Source organism: Melanotaenia boesemani, chromosome 23, assembly GCF_017639745.1.
Source record: "Melanotaenia boesemani isolate fMelBoe1 chromosome 23, fMelBoe1.pri, whole genome shotgun sequence".
Lineage (NCBI taxonomy): Eukaryota > Metazoa > Chordata > Actinopteri > Atheriniformes > Melanotaeniidae > Melanotaenia > Melanotaenia boesemani.
Window position 1 is genome coordinate 22,239,186 of NC_055704.1, and position 21,615 is coordinate 22,260,800.

General features: G+C 37.8%; 1 protein-coding gene across 3 annotated transcripts in view; it reads left to right on the forward strand.

Moving 5' to 3' along the window:
- The first annotated feature begins 8,184 nt into the window (after window positions 1-8,184).
- Window positions 8,185-21,615, forward strand: part of iqsec3a (IQ motif and Sec7 domain ArfGEF 3a) — a 114,686-nt gene continuing 101,255 nt past the window's right edge. For 2 of the 3 annotated variants that reach the window (XM_041976990.1, XM_041976992.1), the window contains exon 1: window positions 8,185-8,934. In XM_041976990.1, coding sequence (XP_041832924.1) covers window positions 8,339-8,934 — 596 coding nt within the window. In that variant the 5' untranslated portion in view covers window positions 8,185-8,338. The remainder of the gene's footprint in view (window positions 8,935-21,615) is intronic. The other variant, XM_041976993.1, reaches the window with a different exon arrangement.

Here is a 21,615-nt window from a genome sequence, read left to right on the forward strand (position 1 = left end):
GCTTACCCTACCCCTAAGGCTGAGCCCTGCCACCATCAGAAGGTTGTATATTTCAGCCCTTTTGTATCCATCATCTTACTCTTTCAGTCATTACCCAAGTGTCATGAAATGAGGATTAGAGCGAAGATGGGTGAGTAACTTGGCGTGGCTCAGCTCCCTCTTCAGAATAATGGATCACTGTAATGCCCTCATTACCGCTGATGCTGCACCAATCTGACTGCTTGCTTTAACTTGCCATAACTGGTGAACAAAAGCCTGAGATACTCAAACTCCACCATTTAAGTTAACCAATTCTTAAAGGTTAAACTGCATAAAGGGAGACTATTCATTTCTAAATTCTTTCAAGCAATTGTTGAGGCAAGACTGTCTCACAGCATCAAAAATGATAATAAAACACCTCAGATGAAATGGTCATATTTGTCATTTGTTAAAACCCTTAAATATGTGGAGACTCATAAAGTGACCCTGTAAAGTAAAAAGTGTAAAGTAAAACCTGTCCAAGCAGCATGGGAGAAAGCCAACTCATATAAGTGCTTCCACATCAGAGCTGACGTCAAGTCAAGCCCGTTAACAGGCCATAAAATCCTCACGAGGAGGAAGGATGGGATTGGATGATAAGCACAGAGCTTTGAACCTTTGTGTCTGTGTGCAACTTGAGATTTAGAACAATGTTCCATTAGTAACACTGCAATGCTCTACTAAAGTCCTTTTCATTCCCTCCAAACCTTTTAACAAAATTTAAAATTAATTATCAAAAGCAAAATAAAAAAGAAATAAAAACCAGCAGCTTATAGGTGGTCCTTTTTTCATCCTCCTTCATTCCAATAATCAGGGGCTAAAATATATTTCGAGATTGCACTGCAACTTTGGGGCAGTTCTTTTGTAGCACTGTGCCAGAGCAGTAAAATACTCTCAGCTGTTTATTTCTATTTCAGTGACTAAATCATCTCAGATTTAACACAAAAACCCAAAGAAAATGGATAGATTTTGAATTAATACAGTTAAAAAACTTTTGGTTCAGGGGCAGGTTTGAAAAGCAGAGGAAAAGAAAGGAGAAAAGAGGAAGATGTGGGATTTAATAAAACATTAATATTTAACTGTTTACCCCCTTTTGGGGCAAAAAAAAAAAAAAAAAAAGTTTTGGTGCTGCTGGTTGAAATGCACCTAAAGATATTGAAATTTTCCTTTTTCAACTGTTTGTAAAGTTCTTAAAAATGTTCTATATAGTGTGAAGATGCCTCCAGAAAGTGGCAAAGAAACATACGTGTTACGTAGGTAGGAGAAACACAAGAAATGCAGAAGTTTAACTACTTCCCATTTAAGTGAGATGGTGTTTGTATTAATGACCTATGTTGCATTAAACACAAGGCATCACTCTTCTTTTCTACTGAATCTTCAGCTGTTCAGAGCCCCCTGCTGGCGAAGGCAATACAGTCCTTCATGTTGATCTGTAGCAGCCTCTAGTTTCAGTCTGTACACCCTGGCTTAAGACCAATAACAACATTTGAGAGCTAAAATTGGCCATTGTAATTTAAATTTCTGCAAACCTAAAAGTGATTGAACACATAACTGCCAACCAGCAAGAATTTTCAACAGGACCTCGTAAAACCTTTACAGAAGATATAAATAGCCCCAAAAATAATTTCCACCATGTTATAAGTCATTGATGCAATAATTTACTATGATGATATTCTGAATAGCGCTTAAAGGATATGTTTTTTAAACAGTACACCCAGAACAAAAGACCATAATCCCTTCAGGTTTAAATGAAATTGCTTTGTGCTCTTATCTCATGCACCATCAACAAGCCCAGTTTTTGTGTTCACTATTTTAAATGATGTCAAATAAATTAGCAGTTTTTTGCAGATTGCTGATTCTACACCAATCTTTCCTTCTGGGAGACTCTGCCTCCCTAAGGTGCTCTTTTTTTACCCTAATGTTACTTACTTGTTGCCAATTAACCTAATCAGCTGCAACATGTGCAATCAATTGTTTCTTTTTAGTACTATTTACTTTCTCAGCCTTTTGATGCGCCAACTGTTTTCAGATGTGTTTTTACCATTAAGTTAAAGATAGGTTGATCATCTTCATGGAGTATTAAAAAGTCTCACTTTAAACATCTGCTATGTGTTCCTTGTTCAACTATAAATTGAATATTGGTGTATTAGATTTGTTAAATAACTTCTTTTTTCAGCATTTTATGACAAAGTGATATGTAACAGCCATAACCAAAGACTCATTTTAGGGCATCATGTGCATTAATTTATGACTCCAGAATAGCATAATAAGCCTTTAATTAATATTAAAGAGAAACAGTCCCCCCAAAGAAATACAGAACATAGCATTTTCTTTGATGTTAGAGTTTGAACATTAGGGAGAAGTGAGGAATATTTTAAAAATGCTGTAGTGATGGAATGAAAGCTCCAACAAGAGAAAGCTTCTTATACTGCAGTCCAAAACAGAGAAGGTAGTTCTGGATTGTTTCAGACTTTTTTTGTGCATCTTTACAGACAAGTTTCCATTTCTCCCATCTTACTGTGGGATCACAATAGCAGGGTCTCTCAGACCTTCAGACACCAAATGCCACTGAGTAATGAGGGAAAAGCTGAGATTCAACAGCACTCAGGGGGTAAGCTGATACTCATTTCACACAGCTTTGAAATAAAAACTTATATCCAAAGAGGGGGTGAAACTTTAAGATTGGTAAACTTAACTTCTTCACAAAAAAGACATTTGAAACAGGAATTATAATTGTGTGATTTTTAAAGTTTGTTTAAAGATATTGAACAGTTAATTGTTATAGGAGACAACAAGATAAAATTCAAACATCACCCAAGTGACATAACAATGAAAGGTGCAACGAGCCAAAAGGGTGAAAAATATAAAAAAATATTTCAGGTTTTTTTCTCAACCATAACTGTGGCTTAGGGGTAACAAGCAATTACTAACCTTAAGTGTAAAGTAGCCTTTACTTAGGTAAAATTCAGGTGTCCGAAGTGTCATTAAATGCAGCATGTAATGCACTTTGATATGCTGTTCTACGTCAACACTCAAAAATGTCATTAGCAAATTTAATATTTGATGATGATGATGATAAAAAACTAGACCTAATATATATATATGTATATATATATAATTTTCTGATTATTACAACTTAGTGGTGATCATTGGCTGTTTGTAAAAACAAACAGCCAAAGATATTTTCAGTGATGGTGCATTATATGCTGCATTTACTGAATTGTGGGACATCTGAAGTTTACCTAAGTGAAGGTTAGTTTACACTTAATATTTCTAAGCAATTCATTACCCCAGCCATGCCTTTCTATGTAGTAAAAACAGTCATCTGATGGTAAAATAATTATTTTGTTAATTGGTTATTCCTAAGCCACAGTTACGATTCAGAAGAAATCCTGACTTTTTTCTGCAGTGTGATACTGGAAGTCGCTGGAAACATCAGGTTTGCTTGCTACCTCTGACACCATTGTGAGCAGTTTGTCAAACCCAGAGTCTGAATTCATACTGGTGAATTAAAGTCTGGAACGTGTAGTTTGGGTCCCAGTTTGTTCAGCAAGATTTCATTAAAAGGAGTCTTGCATCCTCTGTTGGCCTTTTGTGTCTGTATACAAATTGAAATGGGTTAAATGTAGGTGGCATTACCTTTCTGATGTGTGTCTTTGCCAGTCTCTCCAAACATAAGAAATATGACTGAGAAGCTATTTGCTTTTATGTTTAAGGTCACCTTTTTATCTGCAGATGCAGGAGACCTTGATCATTCATATCACACCGCACCTTGTTTTTGTCATTTCAGGTCAAAAAAGTGCAGCACTCTCAGTGCAAGGTAACTGGTGTTAAAGGTGAGTTGTACCTCTTCCACAAGACTACATCATAAACAAGGCCAGACCTTGCAGATGTCAGCTCAGCACCAAAGTCACTGCCTGCACCATTTCAGTTTTTACACTCCAGCTGTAAAAAGCTCATTTTTGGCTCCGTCCAGCCATGTGTTGTCGGTTGGCCCAGGAAGCCATTTTTCACTTCATGCTGCTTTTAAAGCAGCCATATGGAAAAAGGACCTGGCTGCCCCCAGCCTGGCTCACCACTGTTGTCCTAATATTTTATCATCTCAAGGACATAGGATATTCACAATTTCTCTGAGCTGTTTTAAGAATGTCTAATTAAACTTTAAATAATGTCACAAGAAAATTAATTTATAGGTCTGTTCCACTATAGCATCAGATCTCATGAAAATAAGGTTAATTACAACTATATGTTTATTTACTGATGCAATGTGGAAAAAGGACCAATAATTTGAATAATTTAGGTAGGTTTTTGTTTAGAAGAACATAATTAGTTAGGCTTAAGTCAAATAAAGCCCTTCAGCTGACAAAAAAAGAGTGAATTTGCACATTTAAAACACTACCGCTCAGGTTTCCTGCAGTCAAATCAGTTAAAACGTCAGGAAAGATCATCTGTGCAACCTTAAATCCATTCTCTTACTTTTTTTCTGCTTTCCTACTAACTGCTTAACTTTAGGAAACAATAAGGATAATGGTTTATTTTAACCCATGATTTATTTGGATAGGGGAAATGAATATGTGGACAAAGTTCCTGCAACCACCCTGTAAAATTTAGATCTAAGTTTCATCACATGATTTTCGTACTTTACTGCTAAGTGAGGAGCATTTGGAGGAATCAATAATGTTGTTAACTAACACTGCAGGTCAACAATCCCCCTATCAATCCTCTCTGAACTGAAAAGAATATTTAGAAGAAAAAAAAGAGAATAAACCGCTACTATCTAAAATACATAAATTACTTTTTGACCAGCACATCAACACAAGAGATGCTAATTACATCTGCCAGGTGAGCAGGGACTTCCTGAGCTTCAGCTCATTTAATTAATTCTCATACTGAAGTGAAAAGAGTCTCAATCTCCCTGATTTAACTGTGATAAAATAGTACCTGAATTCTTTAAAATGCACAGAGGATGCAAAACTAGAGGACTTTAATCCAAACTGGCAGAAGAGCTGGGAATTACCCATCTTGAGCACATAGAACCCTCTTTTACATGCAGGTGCTCACTGGACAAATTAACATAAATAAAAAGAAAAGTTGTTGAGAATCTTTTTCAGTTGACTTAAGTTGTCATCAAAGAGCAAAGTGTCCCTCTCTGTGATACCTTTTTTGTGTTTTTGTGCCAACAGTTTTGCCCTCACTTTATGAAATGCAGCTAAATTTTGCTGAAATCTAGTGACTGGCTTAGTCAAAGAATAATCCACTTCTTTACCTTAAAAATCTGGTTTGGCCTGGGAGTAGGGGAAGGTTTATTTTAGGCACAGACATGTTGTGATAGCTTTCATACCAGGTGATAAAAGACAATAAGGCTAGGAAAATTTGGCTGGATGGAGACAAATATCTATACCCTTTCAGTACTGTAATTAAAAGGACATAAATGCTTGCAAGCTAAAGATGTAAGAAAAGGAAACAAGTGACACTGAACTCTATGTGCAGAATCACATCTGTTTTGGTGGTACAGAGCATATACAGTATGCAGATTTTAGGTTGGCTCAAATCTCTGGCTGTTGCCATTGACATTACGTTAAATACCTAAAGCAAGTGCAACCATCTCAGTGTTGTAATATCACATCGTAGCGTCACACACAAAAGCAATGACTTGGCAGAGAAAATAACTTGGGCGATTAATATAATGGGGGTCTAATGAGAAATGGGCAACATGGGAGAATTGGCAGAAACCAGGGGTGACAAAGACAGGAGTAAACCTAACCAAAATGAACAAAAAGAAGGGACTACAACAAAAAACACGAAGTTGAATGATCTAAAAACACGTTACAAAAATAAGACAAAACCTAAAATGATAAAGTGATAAAAATACCAAAACCTAAATAACAAGACTTTAGAAACTAACATCTCAAAAGACATAGTTGAACATTGAACACAGAAACTCACACACTATGACAACTATACACCTTTTAAATGCAACTCTGATTAAGAAGTGATTATATAATCCACATCTGCTCAATGGAGCAGCTTTTGAAACAAGTAGTGAAATGAGGTCTTTTTTTTTAACCCTCTGAGATTGAGGTTTTTTTTTTTTACAGGATAGACCTCAACAGGTTGTGTTTTTTAAAGATTTTAAATCCAGAGCACCAGTTTTAAACTCCAAACTGCCCATACATGGCTGTGTTTTGTCTCCTTTTCTCTTCTCTGTCTACACCGGAGGAGGAACAAGACTTTTTAGGTACACGGGTGACATGGCCTGGGGTGGCCCACCGGAGAGACACTCAGGCTTTGTCTGAGTACCAGCAGACAGTCAGCTGTCTGGTCCAGACTTTTCTTCTGACATGTCACTGGAGCTCAATATTACTAAGACCAGGGAGCTGTGCTGTGGGGGCAGAGGCAACTCCCCATCATCTTTGTTCACACCACTCAGCTTCCAGGGCCAACAAGTGCAGCAGGTTCAGGTTTTTAAATTTCTTTGATCTGAAATTGACACCTGCCTGTCCTTCAAACCACATGATGACACAATCTCCAAAAAAGATCCGGCAGCACCTCCACCTGCTCAGGAAACTCAGGGCTTTCTGTGTCAGCAAGGACATTTTAACTGGGGTGTACAAATCACTGATCGATTCTTTATTCACCTTCAATATTTCCTCCTCAACCTCCTCACCATCATACATAAAACAAAACCCAACTGCAACTCAACTGTAAATGCATAAATTTGGGTAATTATACAATATTAATTAATAGGCAAGTATAAATGTACATCTAGAGCAGAGCGCTTCCTTGTCTCTCTGTTTGTTAAAAAGTTATGGTCGGATTTTGGTTAGAATTTCAGGAAATGTCAGAAAAAGGAATAAAATTAACACATTTTGGGGGTGATCTGCATCACCGCCTGGATTCAAGATTTTTTTTTTTTTATGATTCTTTACTATGGGGAGCTTATAGCTTCTAACCAAAAAGCAATGCCCACAAGCATTGGCTTAAAGATAATAAAATAAACAAATAAGTAAAAATAATTAAATAAAATATTTAAAATGGCTTGATGGAGGTCTGCGCTTTGTAGTGCTTCTAGAGGCTCAGCCCCCTTGTGAGCGCGTTCATGTTGGATTATTATTTTCGTGATGGCACGAGGGCATTTCATAGCTTCATGGTTCTGCAGTGCATTATTATTAACCTCGTTATTTCAGATGCAACCCTAGTGGACATAAACCGTCTTGAGAACAATTCAAAAACAAGCACAAAAACATTTTTCAAAGCGCTCAGTGACAATCAAAAGGATGCGTCTATGCCTAAAAAACTATTTCTTCCACAAGCGCTCCTCTCCTAAGCGCACCAACGTCGACTGGGTCTTCTAGAAATAGGCAGGTCATTTTCCAAGAGAACTTTGATCAGCAGGTGGTGCTTTTATACTCGTTGATCTCTTATTCAGAACGTTACCTGCTCCTGGAGCATGTTAACCGTTCGCATAAGTTGGTGACTGACCCCGGTAAGAAGTGTACCAGCTTCGTTGTACAGAAAACCCAGGGTTAACCCCAAAACACCTGGATACGCAGAAAAAAAAAAAAAAAAAAAAAAAAAAAAAATCCAGGCCTCAGGAAAGCCACCCTGATACCCAAGGACCCATACACGTTCTTACAGTTGCCACCTTCAGGTCGATGTTAAGTTCCACTGGTCCGGAAAACGGTCGATACAATGTTTTATTCTCTCTGCCATGACCATCCTGAACATGTGAAGTATAACCCTGTCAACTTCTGTTGTTTTTCTTTTATTTCCCCCCTTTTTTAGTACGTTTTAATTATGTTTTACTTGTTTTAAATGTGTGTTTTTAACGTTCTGTTAAGGCTCGAGGCTCAAGTAGAAAGTCAGAGTGAGAAAAGACGCTTAACTTAACTCCAAAATTTTCAATTAAAAGCAATTTTGGACGGATGCAAAAGTTAGAGAGACTCATTGTTAGGCGAAAAGGCTTGGAAACCATGGTAAAAAAAAGAATACTTATAAAATGCAAAACTTGCGAAAATAAATCGCAATTCTCCTTCATCATTTGCTCTGCGTGTTGACATCACTGTTTCACTACGGCCCCGCCTCCGCACTTTGCTGATGCTCATCCCCCTTGCATCAGCACCATTTCTGGTATCCTCATTAAGCACACAGAGAGAGGAAGAGAATCTACCCACCTCGCAGAAGCGTAGAGGCGTCAAACCGCCGCCACAGCATCCCGGATACACAAGTGTTTAGAGGCCCTATCGACGGATTCAAACGACAAAAACAGCTGAAGAAGAAGCCAACACAACCGGGCACACAGCCACTGCTGCACTTAGTAATGGAGAGCCTGCTTGATAATCCCATGAAAGCCGTTCTTTACCTGAAGGAACTCACCACCATCGTCCAGAACCAGCAAAGCCTGATCCAGACGCAGCGCCAACGCATCGACGAACTGGAGCGGAAGGTGGAGGATCTGATCGGAGAGAACCGACAGTTGCGGGACCCCCAGCTCTACGTCCAACAGCCCGCTCAGCATCATCACCACCACCATCACCATCCAAATCACCGCAGCGCTAGTCCCCAGGCGCCAGCCCACCTCCATCAGCACCCAGGGAGCAGCAACAAAGCCGCGGCTCATCTCGGCCAGCACGCGCAGCAGCAGCAGGCGCAGCAGCAACCGCCTCCTCCTCAGCAACATCAGCAGCAGATTACCGGTTTAGCGGCCCAGCCTCAGCAACACCCGACTCCCCCTGCGCCGACTTCCCACCACCCGCAGCAGCTCCAGCTTGTTCCCACCTCGCAGCAGTCGCCCAAAGTGAGCAAAGCCGGCACCGATTCCGCCGAGGAGGACAAGAGGAACGCCTGCTGCAAGTCACTGGTTCCGCAGACTCCCACCACCCTCTGCCGCTCAGTTGGACTGGCCAGGAAAGCGGAGTAAGTCGCATGTTGTATCCTGACGATGCAAATTAGAAGCTGCATCTTGTCAAATAAGTCAGACATCATGGTCTGCTTCATACAATTAAAATAAAAAGCTTCCACGATCCCAATAAGGTATTTTCCTGCAGCACACTGCCAGTGTTAGGAGTCTAAATATAGAAAATGTATTTATTCCAGGGCCATCAGATATACATGTAATGTCACAGATGGTAATCAACCAAGTTGTTACACATGTCCTGAATAAACCTTAAAATAATCTTTAAGAATGTATAACACCTGGAAAGAGACACGGCTGAAACTCTGCTGTATTGATTTGACCTTGATTAACTTCGCTGATGAGCTTAGGCTTAATTTCCCTCACAGGTAATTCAAGCCCCTCCTCTATATTCACATTATTGCTGCGTTGTTAAATCACCAGCAAGTACAGTATGTATTGATTTTAAGGACTCAAACTGGCACTCTAAGAGTCGGAGAATTATTCACTGAGATAGACTCTGTAGGACTAAACACTAAAGATTAAGTGTTTGTCAGCAGTACAGATTTTAACTTAAGTCATTCCTTTAGTAATGTTGCATATTTCAGATATTAGAGGTCTTTTGTTTTCTTTAGCAGCTCCTCGTTTTACTCTTTTTACTGTTTGAAGAATTTGAATGTGCTTGGTATTAAATCCGATCTGTTTTTGGACCGAGGCAGCAGTTTAGCAGGTGTTAGAGTGAGCCGAAATTGTAAACACACATTTTAAAACAAGTATACTCCTCAAGGCATATCACGGGACCTTGATGGTTGATTGTACAGAATATAATGGCTTATTTGCAGGATCTAAAATGTTCCAGAGAGAGGGAAAGATATTACTTGGGTGTAAATCACATCACAGCCATTTCAGAGCAACTAACAAGCTTGTTAATCAGGCTATATTGTATGAAGGTATTAAACCATTTTCACAATTTTCTGATAGATAAAATTAATGGGCTACCTGAATATCTAATAACCAATGAAAAAGAAGCATTACATTTTTAATGAGCTGCTTAGAGTCATACAGGGAATTCATAATAGCAACCAAGCAATTGTTACCAACTATTAGTGTTTCTACAATATTATCTCATATACCTGATGGGTATCACAAGTCAATATTCCTTCAAATGGAGGATAATACAGATTCATCCAAATATTTCCTCACTGACAATTATATAATTTCATTGCAAAGTTGATATTTCCGCAGTGGTAGGAGTCTGATTATTGTGCATCAGCAGTGCCTTTGCAAAAATGTTTTGAAAATGTGATGTAAATGAGCTAAATTCACACTCGTGCTCTTTTGATGCAGCAGTTTCCCCCTTTCGTTCTTTCAAAACTACAAATACATTTCAAATTTTTCAACAAACTGAGACTTGGATTTTAATTATCTGATCAAACCTTTACTGAAGGTTATTAAAACAACAGATAATAATAACATCTATACTTTTAAAGGCAATGCATCTGCTTCAGAGCTGTCCATGGTTCTGAATGTTCTTTGCCTCCATCAAGGTCACATGAATTGCCTCTGCCAGTGCTGCAAACACACCCGCGTGCACAAAACGCAGCGCACCGAGCCCCATCTGTTCCACTCGGCTGCATTTGCATTGTTTCTGTTAATCCAGATTGATATATCGTGCCATTAAGTCATAATTCCTAAAGAGTGTGGGTCAGGAACAGTGCACATTAGCATGCAAAAAAGGGGGAGAAAAATAGAACAGCTTTTAAATATATTCTGTGAGCGACAGACACAGACATGAACCCACACGACATAAGGAGTAGAAAATAAATGTCAGATCTGAATTCACAAGCTAGGTTTACTTGCTAAACACGGACCTCCGACAGTTTTGCAAATTGATGAACAATGAGAGAGGTGAAGAGTGAGAAACAACTCAAGAGAGCATATGCTTTTGTTTTAATGTAAAAGCAGTGATACGTGAAAGGCAGATGATGTGAAGCAGCTTTATAAATCCTACTTACATTATTGAGCATGATTTGATATTACAGACGTTGTAAATGTCCTAATAAGACATGTTCTTGTACTTATCCATGTAATTCATAAGAAAATTTGCAGGAGTAAAAGTGCCTCACTTATATCTGGGGGCCATGCATTGTTTAAGCAACAGACTTTTATTATATGCATGTGAGGTAAGAGCACTTAGTTTACAGTGCAAGCATGTTAGCATGTTGTAGGTTCTTACACTAAGAAAACAAGAGGGCACCAAAGTAAACAAATAATCCTAAAATATTTAAATGTAATGGATTTCCAGCTTAACCACTGGTTTCCCATCCTCAAAATGTGTTTTTGTTTGATTAAAAGAGAGCAGAAAATCCATTTGTAAGCTCCAAATAAAAAATTAAATGCTTGCTCAGTCACATCACGCATTTCTCATCTCCAGCAGTGGTGTCATTTGAAGGATGCAAATCAAAGCCAGTTTCTGCTTCGAACAGTGAATGCTATTGAAAGGTCGTTTCCTGGTTTGTCCTTAAACTTCTCAGATGGACTGAAGTGTTGCAGTTGCATTACTCAGTCTGAGGAGGATTTTTAAAGGATCTGTGTGATTTGAAGGAAGCCTTCAGCAATCCTGTCTAGTCCTCTTTCTTCCTTCTGAGTCTGTCAACTGCACACCCCACTCTAAGCTTATTTTATTCTCATGCTTGTTTTCTTTAAATTTTTTTGGCTTCTTGCTTCACCTAGAAGTTACACCTTTGCCCACCTACTTCACTTCTCCTTCCTTTGCTGTCTTTCTCCTCTTCACCCAAGCTCACCGTGTCTGAATTTTCCCATTCTCCACATCCCCTCTTATCACCTTTCTATTTCCTACCACCTTCCTCTCCTTTTTTGAAATCAGCAGCTTATGCTATACAAGCTACCTCTGCAGTCTGAATCAGTATTCAGACCCATCCTCTAACCATCCTCTCCACCACTTAACCCATCCACCAACTGGACTGGAGCCCTTCTTCCTTTTCTTTTCTCTGTATATGCTTTGGAGCTGCCAAGTGTTAAAATGAACGTGTGAAAGCCGGGCCATGTGGTCAGGAGAGTGGTAACAATTGTGGGAGAGGTGGAGGCACGTCTGATAGGCAGCAATCTCGTTGCCTGAGGTGGAAATCCCAGCATTCTCATGCAGCTCCTGTGCTTTTCTGCTGCTACCTCCCACACACTCACGGATATGCTAAGTTCTTGCTCTGACATGTAAAACACTTAAAAATGCAAGCAAACCCCAACATGGCACATGCCACCTGGCAGAAAGCATGTTTTTCCACGTTGGCTTTGACTCCCCCCTCCCCTTCACCCACAATGCCCTCATTTTCCTCCTGCTGGCCTTTTACCAACTGGAGAGCAGTATGTGTGCCATCTCTTCTTTCATTTTCTGCATGTAACTGCACAAGCCCTAATAAATTTGGTCATTTGAAAAATGAAATAAACTCTCTTCCAATTTTACATGGCCGTATAACATCCCTTTATGTGAAACAAAATTATATATCATTTTTAAAAATTGAAGTTTTATGTATTTTCACAGTTATAGGTTTTTCATGTTATTTTACGATAGACATTTAAATTGGCAGTTTCTGCACTCTTATTGATTTTGCTACAGTTTGGTCCAGAAAATTATTCTCTGCTGTACAACAAATTTATTCCATTTCTTTTAACTTTAAAGTAAAGTTGGAAATGAATCAAACAGTGTTTATGAAATTTATCAGTCCTGATAGCATTAAGATTCCATTTTAATACTTCTTTGAGAATTACTGTATCAGCAAATGTTTAAAACTTTGACTGTCAACAATAAGGAGACAGTTATCCACAGTTTTTATCTTGATGGTTGTTCATCAACATTATAATTTAGCAAAATGACCAAACTCTGTGTCAGGATTGTTCTTGACGTCTGTGCTGGTGACACCAGATGAGAGTGATGCTGCAGAAACATTACATTTATCTAAGATTAAAGATTAATATTTGATACTGAGGGATAATGAAAAATGCTGGATTACATTTTTTCAAAGGCATTTTCAATAATTGTTAAAATTGAAAACAAAAATTTCCACATTTTGATTTTTTTTTACAGAAAAGGAAAAGCCCTATTTCATCCTTGAATTCAGGAAATGTTGCAGCAGTTTTTTCATACAATCACCTCCTCTGATGTCCTTCTCTATGACTTCCAACATCACAACTTTTGTTACTTGAGTCATCATGTCCTGTGTACATGTAATGTAGTGCCATTGCATAATCCACATTTGTCATCCTAATGGCATTTTTGTGCTCAGCAACACTATCAGTGAGTCTACTCCTATATGAAAACATCCACTATACCAATAAAAGCTTCCAACCTTCAGAACATCCAATTACCCTTGGTAATATCATCTCCTGTTACTTTAAAGACTAGAAGGGCTGTAACAGGGCAGTAGGATCAGAAGATATCCATGTTGGTCATTTTAAAGGGCATGCAGTTAAAGAAAAGCAAACTCAAGACTAACCTCAATCTAAGAGAATTCACTTTAACAGACATCCTTAAAAAGAGTTTTTTTCAGAGGGAACAATTTTCATCAGTGACTTGCTAAAGAGGTTAAAAGGCTGTTAAATTGCCCCATTTACCTCCAATTATGCAGCTACAGCACACGTTTTAGAGGCAAGTATCTTAAATTGGTCATGGTACAAAAATATATGTATTATGTTAGTGTTCTTTTATCTTAGAAGCCTGAATGAAATGTTGCCCAGCTTTTTCTCTGTAGGTTGTAGATGGGTGGATGATGAATTGAAGGAGTTTAATGACCTTCTGGAAGCGGACTCTCCTGTCCTGCAAGCTTGTGCTCTTTACTCAGCCTTCCCTCCCTCTGTCTGAGTAGAAATCACGACTGCTCGGTTATGACCGGGTGGCTGCTGCTGCAATCCAAATCATGAATATCACTTTTTGGGCATAGTGCTTTAAAACTGCTTCATTTCTCTGAGGATGTAGCTGCAGGGTGATTCCTGGCTCATTGGTAGAATATTAGCTGCTTTCATGCACAAGCTGAGCGCAGCCAAAGACAGTCCCAGGTGTCTGTTATACAACTGTGTGCGCTCATGCATATGTGTTTGTTCAGGATTGTGTTTATTTTTGGGATGTTAGAAAGACATGAACATTTCTGTTCTTGTGGAACATATGAGATAATTTGGGGGCCTTTTAAATCTGTGTGTGGTAATATGGAGTATAATTTGCTTCAAGGTTTTGGCTCACTGTACATGTGTTTGTACGAGGTGCTGGTGGGATCAAATTATGGTTTAAAGCGGCCATGATGTGCAAAGCAATACAACTTTTAAGAAAACAGCACATTTTCAGAATAAAGAGTAATGAAAAAATACCTAAAAGAAAATACACAAATAATTGCTTAACCTTTAAAGCCCAACCCAAGAATTAATGGGGAGAAAAGTATTTTTTTTATCTGAAGTGTTTATTTGGCCTTTTAACAAAATTTGTTAAAGGTAACAATAATTGTTATTTTTGTGTATTTACAATTTATCACTGTGCGATTATGTTAGAATTATTATAGTGTATTATTGTATTATTATTGTATCCACCAGGGGGCAGAAGACAAGCATCAGATTGTGTGCAACAGGGTTTTGAGCCACGTTTTTACCATAAAGTGATGCAAAAGGTCTCAGAAACTGTATGTATCAAATCAGATCTTCTCTTTTATCTCCTGTGTTTCAGTTTTATCTTTTCTGAAATAATTTATTTTCCAATTTAGTTGTTTTGCTGTGCTTTCAGATTTTATGTATTTTACGATTTACTGATATTTTAAAATCTCATAAAAAAAAAAAAAAAACTTTGTATCTCTAGCCTATAAAAGGTGTAAAATTGAAATAAAGACTGTGGTCATGTCTAAGATTTTTGGTCATACATGTAGGGAAGTATTGCACCTGCCATTTTGACCTCCAGCTCAAAGTCAAAGGTCATACAACTTGTCCTGATTTTCTTGGTAGTTTTATTTCAAATTTCTATATAGATGACATCCTGGGACGTTGTCAGAATAACACAAACAGAGTAACAGAATGACAGACAGACTGATATAATTGAACAGATGGAAACAGCAAAACCAACCAAACAAACAAAAAACAAGGCATGGACAGAGTAACTGCACAAAACACCCCAATAATCCCGATGGGACCTGAAGGCCCCAAATGCTGTCCTACTTTTCTCATGGCTAAACTGCAAAACAGCTTCCTTTCAGCATCATCTGCCGCTTTGATTTCCTGTCAATCCAGATGAAAAAATAACATCTCAACCCTCATTTTTCTCTAAATTTTCTATTACCTGTGCAACAAACCTACTGATGAACAGACAGGCCTGTCTTCCACATCCCTGTCAAATCCAGATGCCTCACATGACATCATCTTTTACATGTAAACATTGCACACCAGTTTTCATCTGTGCATGGCATATTTATGTTTTTTTTTTGTCATGTTACACTAGCCCTACAGTGAGTCACAGCATCCATAGTTGGGGGTAAATTATTCTCATGTCTGATGGTTGTGTTTCATTTCTCCTCCATGCAAATGAACAGCAGGCATAATGAGCAATCAGCAGAGTGTGTCATTCCTGTGTAATCTACATATTTCAGTGTTGTGACTGAAATGAAAACGGCATCACTCTTGTCATGTGCTGTAACTCAATCTGATTGCATATCGTAAATAGCTAACGTCATGAAGTAAACAAAGCTTTCCTCCATATCAGCTCAGTTTGTTTGGACTTCTCTATTAGAAGCAATTACTTTTCAAGCTTATTGTGCTAATTTTTGTTAGGCCATATCTCAGTTTGATATAAAAACAAATCTCTTTAGCTTTGGTGAAAATGCAGTATGTTAATGAGCTGATTTCTCTAAAATATGTTTATCAGCAGATGAATTTAATATTGTGATGTAGTTTTTCATGGTGTAAATAACAAAAACATGATGCATAGATACATTCAGAGTATCGACGAAAACCTCCCTCAGATCCTGCTCCTAATTGCCTACATTACAACCTGTAGGCTTTATCTTTTTACACAAAACTTGCTGGCAAATAGCAGTAGCTGCTAATGAGTTGACCACACACTATCACTTATAAATGGCTTGAAAAATTATATTTAATTTAAAAGCCTGCTACTTCACTGTTAGCATGCACTAACTGTGCTTGAAGCTTGAAAGGGAAGATGGTTTCATGCCTCTTAGTAGTCACTGAGCTGCTAAACTAGGGGTTCCTGGAAAGAGGACACAGTGTGTGGTTATGGAAAAATGGCCACCCATCTGTCGCAGAGATTTCACCTCCTGAGAGATTAATGCTGAAAATCCCTTAGACAGGCAATTGTAATTGTTTTGCACCATGTGCACCAGTTTGCATGCGTGCATGTGTTTGTGATTGGAAAGGGTTAGGGTCTTGGGGCAGAGATGAATAGTTTAGACAAAATTTCAGATAATAGATTCTTTTAAACTATAATTTTGTGTACTTTCATGACTGCTTTTATTACTTATTTTAGAAAACACATGCAATTTTGCTTGTTGGGAAAAAATAGCTGCATTATCTGAAGTAAATTGTTGCCCACATTTACAAAGCTGTTACATTTGTATAATACATGACATTACTTAATAATATAACTGCACATAATTATGATTTGGCTTTAATTTATCAGTTGCAGCAGCAGAACAAACTGCTGGTGAGTCACATTAGATGCAAATTGTAAAATGTTTTGACTAATGCTTCTGCATCAAAGCCCCCAAATATATTGACAAAACCATCTGATTACAATTTATTACTGAGATTACAATTTACTATTGAGATATCGATATTAGCTGTCTGTTATTTCAACTGACAACTTGTGTGCTGTAACATGTGCTTTTACATGGTGTGTTTAAGCGTGCCATATGGTAACTGAGTAGAAATAAAGACATGAAGGAAGGGCTTAGAGAGCAGACTTTACCTGTGTTTATTTAAAAACCATAAAAGACTCAGTAAGGCAAAGTAATTTATTGATTAGATAACCCCTGAACCAGAAAAAAAAAAAAAAACAGTTTGAAACAAAATCACAATAACAATAGCAAGTGGGGATGTCTGCAGCTGCACAGTTTAAAAGTGAAAGAGACTATATTAGTGGGAGAAATGGTCCTGCCAATCACAGATGAGGAATCGCACACCTAGTCTATCCAATCAATAACTTGTTTGTAACCACACACAAATTCTGAATATCTAAAACATGCCTCAACCTGGGGCTCTAACAATTCTCTAAATGCTAAATAACAGAGCAAAAAAAAAAAACAAAAAACCTTTTGGACCTTAACATGAAAACTAAGGCTTGATTAGTTTAATTCACTTAAAATAACTGCGAATTTAAAAGCAAGAAAGTAAGAATTTAAATAAAAATGAAAAATATTTACTTTTGTTGCTTTTTCTCATCTTTTGTATTTCTTCAGAATTGTCAATCGATCAAAGTTTCCTGAACAAACAACATAATATCTTCTAGCAGTCACCAAAAGTTATATTTTCACAACCACAGACAACAAATCTTTGAGTTTTGGGAAATTTCCATTAAAATGAAGGAAAACTGTTTATGAAATATGACATAAAATGTCACTCTTTCTTGAGAATTTAAAAGAGAAATTAAATGAAAATTTAAAGGACTTGATAATAAGAAGAATATGTAATATTTTCCTATTTAATTTTTGCATTGGCAATATTTTTTTTATTGAAGGGAAAACACTGGAACACTTTAAATTTATAAAATTCATCAATTTTCCTAGCTTAGCTCTGGTTTTAAAAGCAAAGTCTTATATCATATCGAGGTTCAGGGTACTTTTGTGTGTTATTTGTAGTTTGTTGCTTTTCATATGTAATATATGGGATGTGCATTGTCATTTGTTGGCCATTGTTTTCTATCCTTCATGATTTTCATGTCCATTGTGGCATTGTGTGCTCAAAAACGATGTGCACAGGCATCCTATTACCTAAGGAAATGCCAGGTGTGGTCAACATTACACTCGTGAGTAATTTTCAAAACCGTCCTTAGGCTGCAAGGCTCTGCAGCATGCATTGATCAGAGCAGGCACTGCATGTCCAATTGGGTTTCCTGGGCTTGTCAGCAGATCACACATGGTATCTAAGCCTCCCTCATTATTTACTGCACTGTGCAATAAAAAAAAAGAGAAGAATTCATCTAAATAATCTCTTGCTGCAGTAGTCACAAATGTTGGCAGAGATTTGTTAATCCATTTAACATGTTCTCCCTTTCACATATGGCACTTTTTAACAATTTGTTTAATGCTTTTGTGCAGCCTGTTGCTACTAAAGGTCAATTAATTTTCAATTTTAATGTCTGGAACAAACAGGTAAATGTTTAAGCAATACAAGTCTGGTTTGTAATGCCTGTAATATTGCACATACATATTCAGATGTTTAAGAGCTTTTTACTTCCTGTGCATTGCGATTACATCATTTCCTCTTTTTGAAACCTCTGACATAATGATCACATCATTGGGTATGCAGTGCCACAGGAAGGAGCCAAAGACTGCTGTCATTTGAGGTTTTAATTTAGAGTGTGAGGGATAACTGGGCATAAAGTACGAGAGAGTCATATGCAGGAACTGGAGAAAAAACTCTTTATTGTATGTATGTATGTAGTGTGGTCGCTTGTCATGTCTTGCCTAACCTTTACAGCATTTTCCTCATCAGCCTGATCTGACAGTTTGGTAGTTTGAGCATCATTGTGAAGCATGCAAAATATCTGTCTAATCTGACCCACTGCCAAGTGTTCAGCAGATGGCTGTGCAGCAGCACAGTGTAGCCTGATCCACCATTTAAGCAGCTAAAACTGCTCGATGTTGGAGGCACCAGCTGGACACCAGATGAAAATAATGTCTGTTTCTGTCTGGTGGTGATATTGCAGTAAAGAGCTAAAATATTTCTCACCAATCTGTGGGAGTCATCATCAAATATCATCAAATATCATCATATATCGGTCGGCAGACATTTGCAGGTGAGCGTTGTGGGAACAGCAAGTGAACTGGTTCTATGAAGGTTGTTGACATTAGCTATGTCCCAATTCATTGTGTGCACACAGATTCGTCATCAACATACATCATCGTGGTGCACCAAGCTCTAGCCTCCGAATCCATCCTACAAATCCGCACTTTGTTTGACCTTAAACAAAGGCTACTGGTGATGCAGCCTCTTTTCTCCCAGAATTCATTGCTCACAAGACAGTGGCGAATAAGCAACCAAGCTCTGAAGAGTGCGTTTTTTTTTCCTCTACACTTGAGTGGAAATGTGACAAAACGAAGTACATAGAAATATGTTTGTTAAACGGTGGCATTAAAATTCTGTAATATTTGATATTCATGGATTTTTATGGGGTTAATGAAGTGTCTTCTGGCTGGAAAACAACAGTGTCAGACATTTTTTTTAACATTATTACCCAGTTGGTGTTTACTTTCACTAAAGTGTCCTATGATATGCAAACAGTAATTTCTAAGGTTTAATTTTCAACGTCCTAGGTTGCTGCTATGGGGACACATCATAGCCTAGGTAGTCTGCACACTCCAAAGTGTGCAGGCACTGAATTGGGACACAGCTAATGAAGAATGTAATTTAATAGTTGCCATAGCAACATAAACAGCTGTGATGATTTTATTCAGTTTAGTGAATGCTGCTTGGTTGCTAGCTAGTTCCACATAGATGCTCTCTTGAAAAGTGAAATTAGTCTGGAGTAGCTAACAATGATGCATACAGGAAAACTGCCAGGACATGTTCTGTACCAGCACAATGCATGGTTGTATATAAATATATATAAATAAAAATGGAGCACTTATAAATCCCACATGTTCCAAACCAGCATGCTCATGCCCATTCATCGTCATTTACATTAAGAAATGCTCTTAGTCAACCTCATATAGCAACAACACATTCCCTCACATAGAAGTTGTTTGTATAGCCTCTCTGGATTGATAGAAAGGAGAGAGGGGAGAATAAAGAATTTCTTGCTCCTGTTTAATTCACTCACTTCACTCATTCGCCTTAGCATTTTTTTAAAGGAACATTTCAGTCACGAAGCAACACAATGTGTTGCACAATTGAAATATATTTGAAGTAAAAGATGAATATTATTCAATAACACTGTCATAATATACTTGTCATGGTTCCTGGGTTTTGGTGTGTTCTTTGGTTTGTGTTAGATTTTGATCTTGGTTTCTAGTTCTGGTTTTTGTGTCTAGTTTTCTGTTAGGATCATCGTTTGTGTCATGTTTCAGTTTTTGTCTTGAGTTTTGGTTTATAGTTCTGGGTTTTGTCACATTTAGTTTAGTTTTCTTGTTTTCCCTCTTGTGTTCCTGTGGTTTCTGTTTCTGGCTCGTTAGTTCACCTGGTCTATTACTCATTCACTTCACCTGGTCCTTGTTACTCCCTCTGTGCATATATACCCCATGGTTTTCAGTTTGCTCTTGTCAGATCATTGTGGTTCATTCCCTGTATTGTGTGTTTCCCTGCTCCCGCGTTTATGTCCAATAAACCCTTTTACCTGCACTGACCTGCCTCCTGCCCCTCCTGCCTGCGTTTGGGTCTGCACCTCTGCCAACACATACAACAATACTCCATTCAAAAAAGCATCATGAGAGAAATGAGTGCAGTTAATGATTTGGGTTCAAAGGAGTGATTTCTGTCAAAAACAACGAAAAAAAAAAAAAGATATAAATTAAATACCTAAAAAACAAGCAACAAAAAAAATGTCATGGCACACTGATGAGATCTGCAACTGGAAGACAGACAACAAAACTTTTACCATTGGAAACACATTCTTAGCATCTCTGCAGATGCAGCCTTTTCCTATTTCACCTAAGCTTGGTTCTGATTAGTTCAAGGTAACTGAATATAGTTTGGGCTCATAGAAATGATATCATTCATACGGATGACATAATGTTTCCTACCTCCTGTTGGTGACCAACAACCCACTTATTAGTTCCAATAAACTGGTCCCAAATCACAGCATAAAATCTAACAGGCCCAGACTTTGTTTTCCTCTGGTTTGTTTAAGTATAAATAAAGATATTAAGCAACTTCTGGTCCAAGCAACAACATATGCATGCAAAAGAATAAAGGGAGCAAGTGTGGCAGAAATTTGACCAACACATTTCTGAGACAATACTTTCCTTCTTTTATTAAAGTAGGATGGACAGCTGTGACTTTAATTGAAAAATGAGCCTTGAAAACATTTCGGGGGAATTAAAAACCCATAAACCCAAATTTTAGTCCCTATAGAAACAACATATGAAATATTGAAACAGAGATATTTTACCATGTTATGATTTTAATTTGACCCAAGCCGGATGGCCCCTCTCCTCTTCAGTAGAATCCTGGTGTTAAAATACACAAAATACAACATTAATTCAGAAATTCATGAGTGAACCTGTTCACCCGTTTAAGCAAATAAGCCACAATCAGACAAGGTGAATAAAAAGCTGAAATGTTGCAGTTTACTTGACAATAGCACAGTTGGGAGTTTTTTTTCCATTTTAATTTTAGTGGACTAAATATGGGGATAAAATGTTTTCTCTCCTCCTTTGTTGGCACTCTCTTGGGAAATTTGGTCTTACTTTCTGGTCCATCTCCAGCTCCCAGTTTCGCTTACAGAAGGCGAGTTAAGCCGCTTGTGTAAGCGGAGTCTGTGCTGA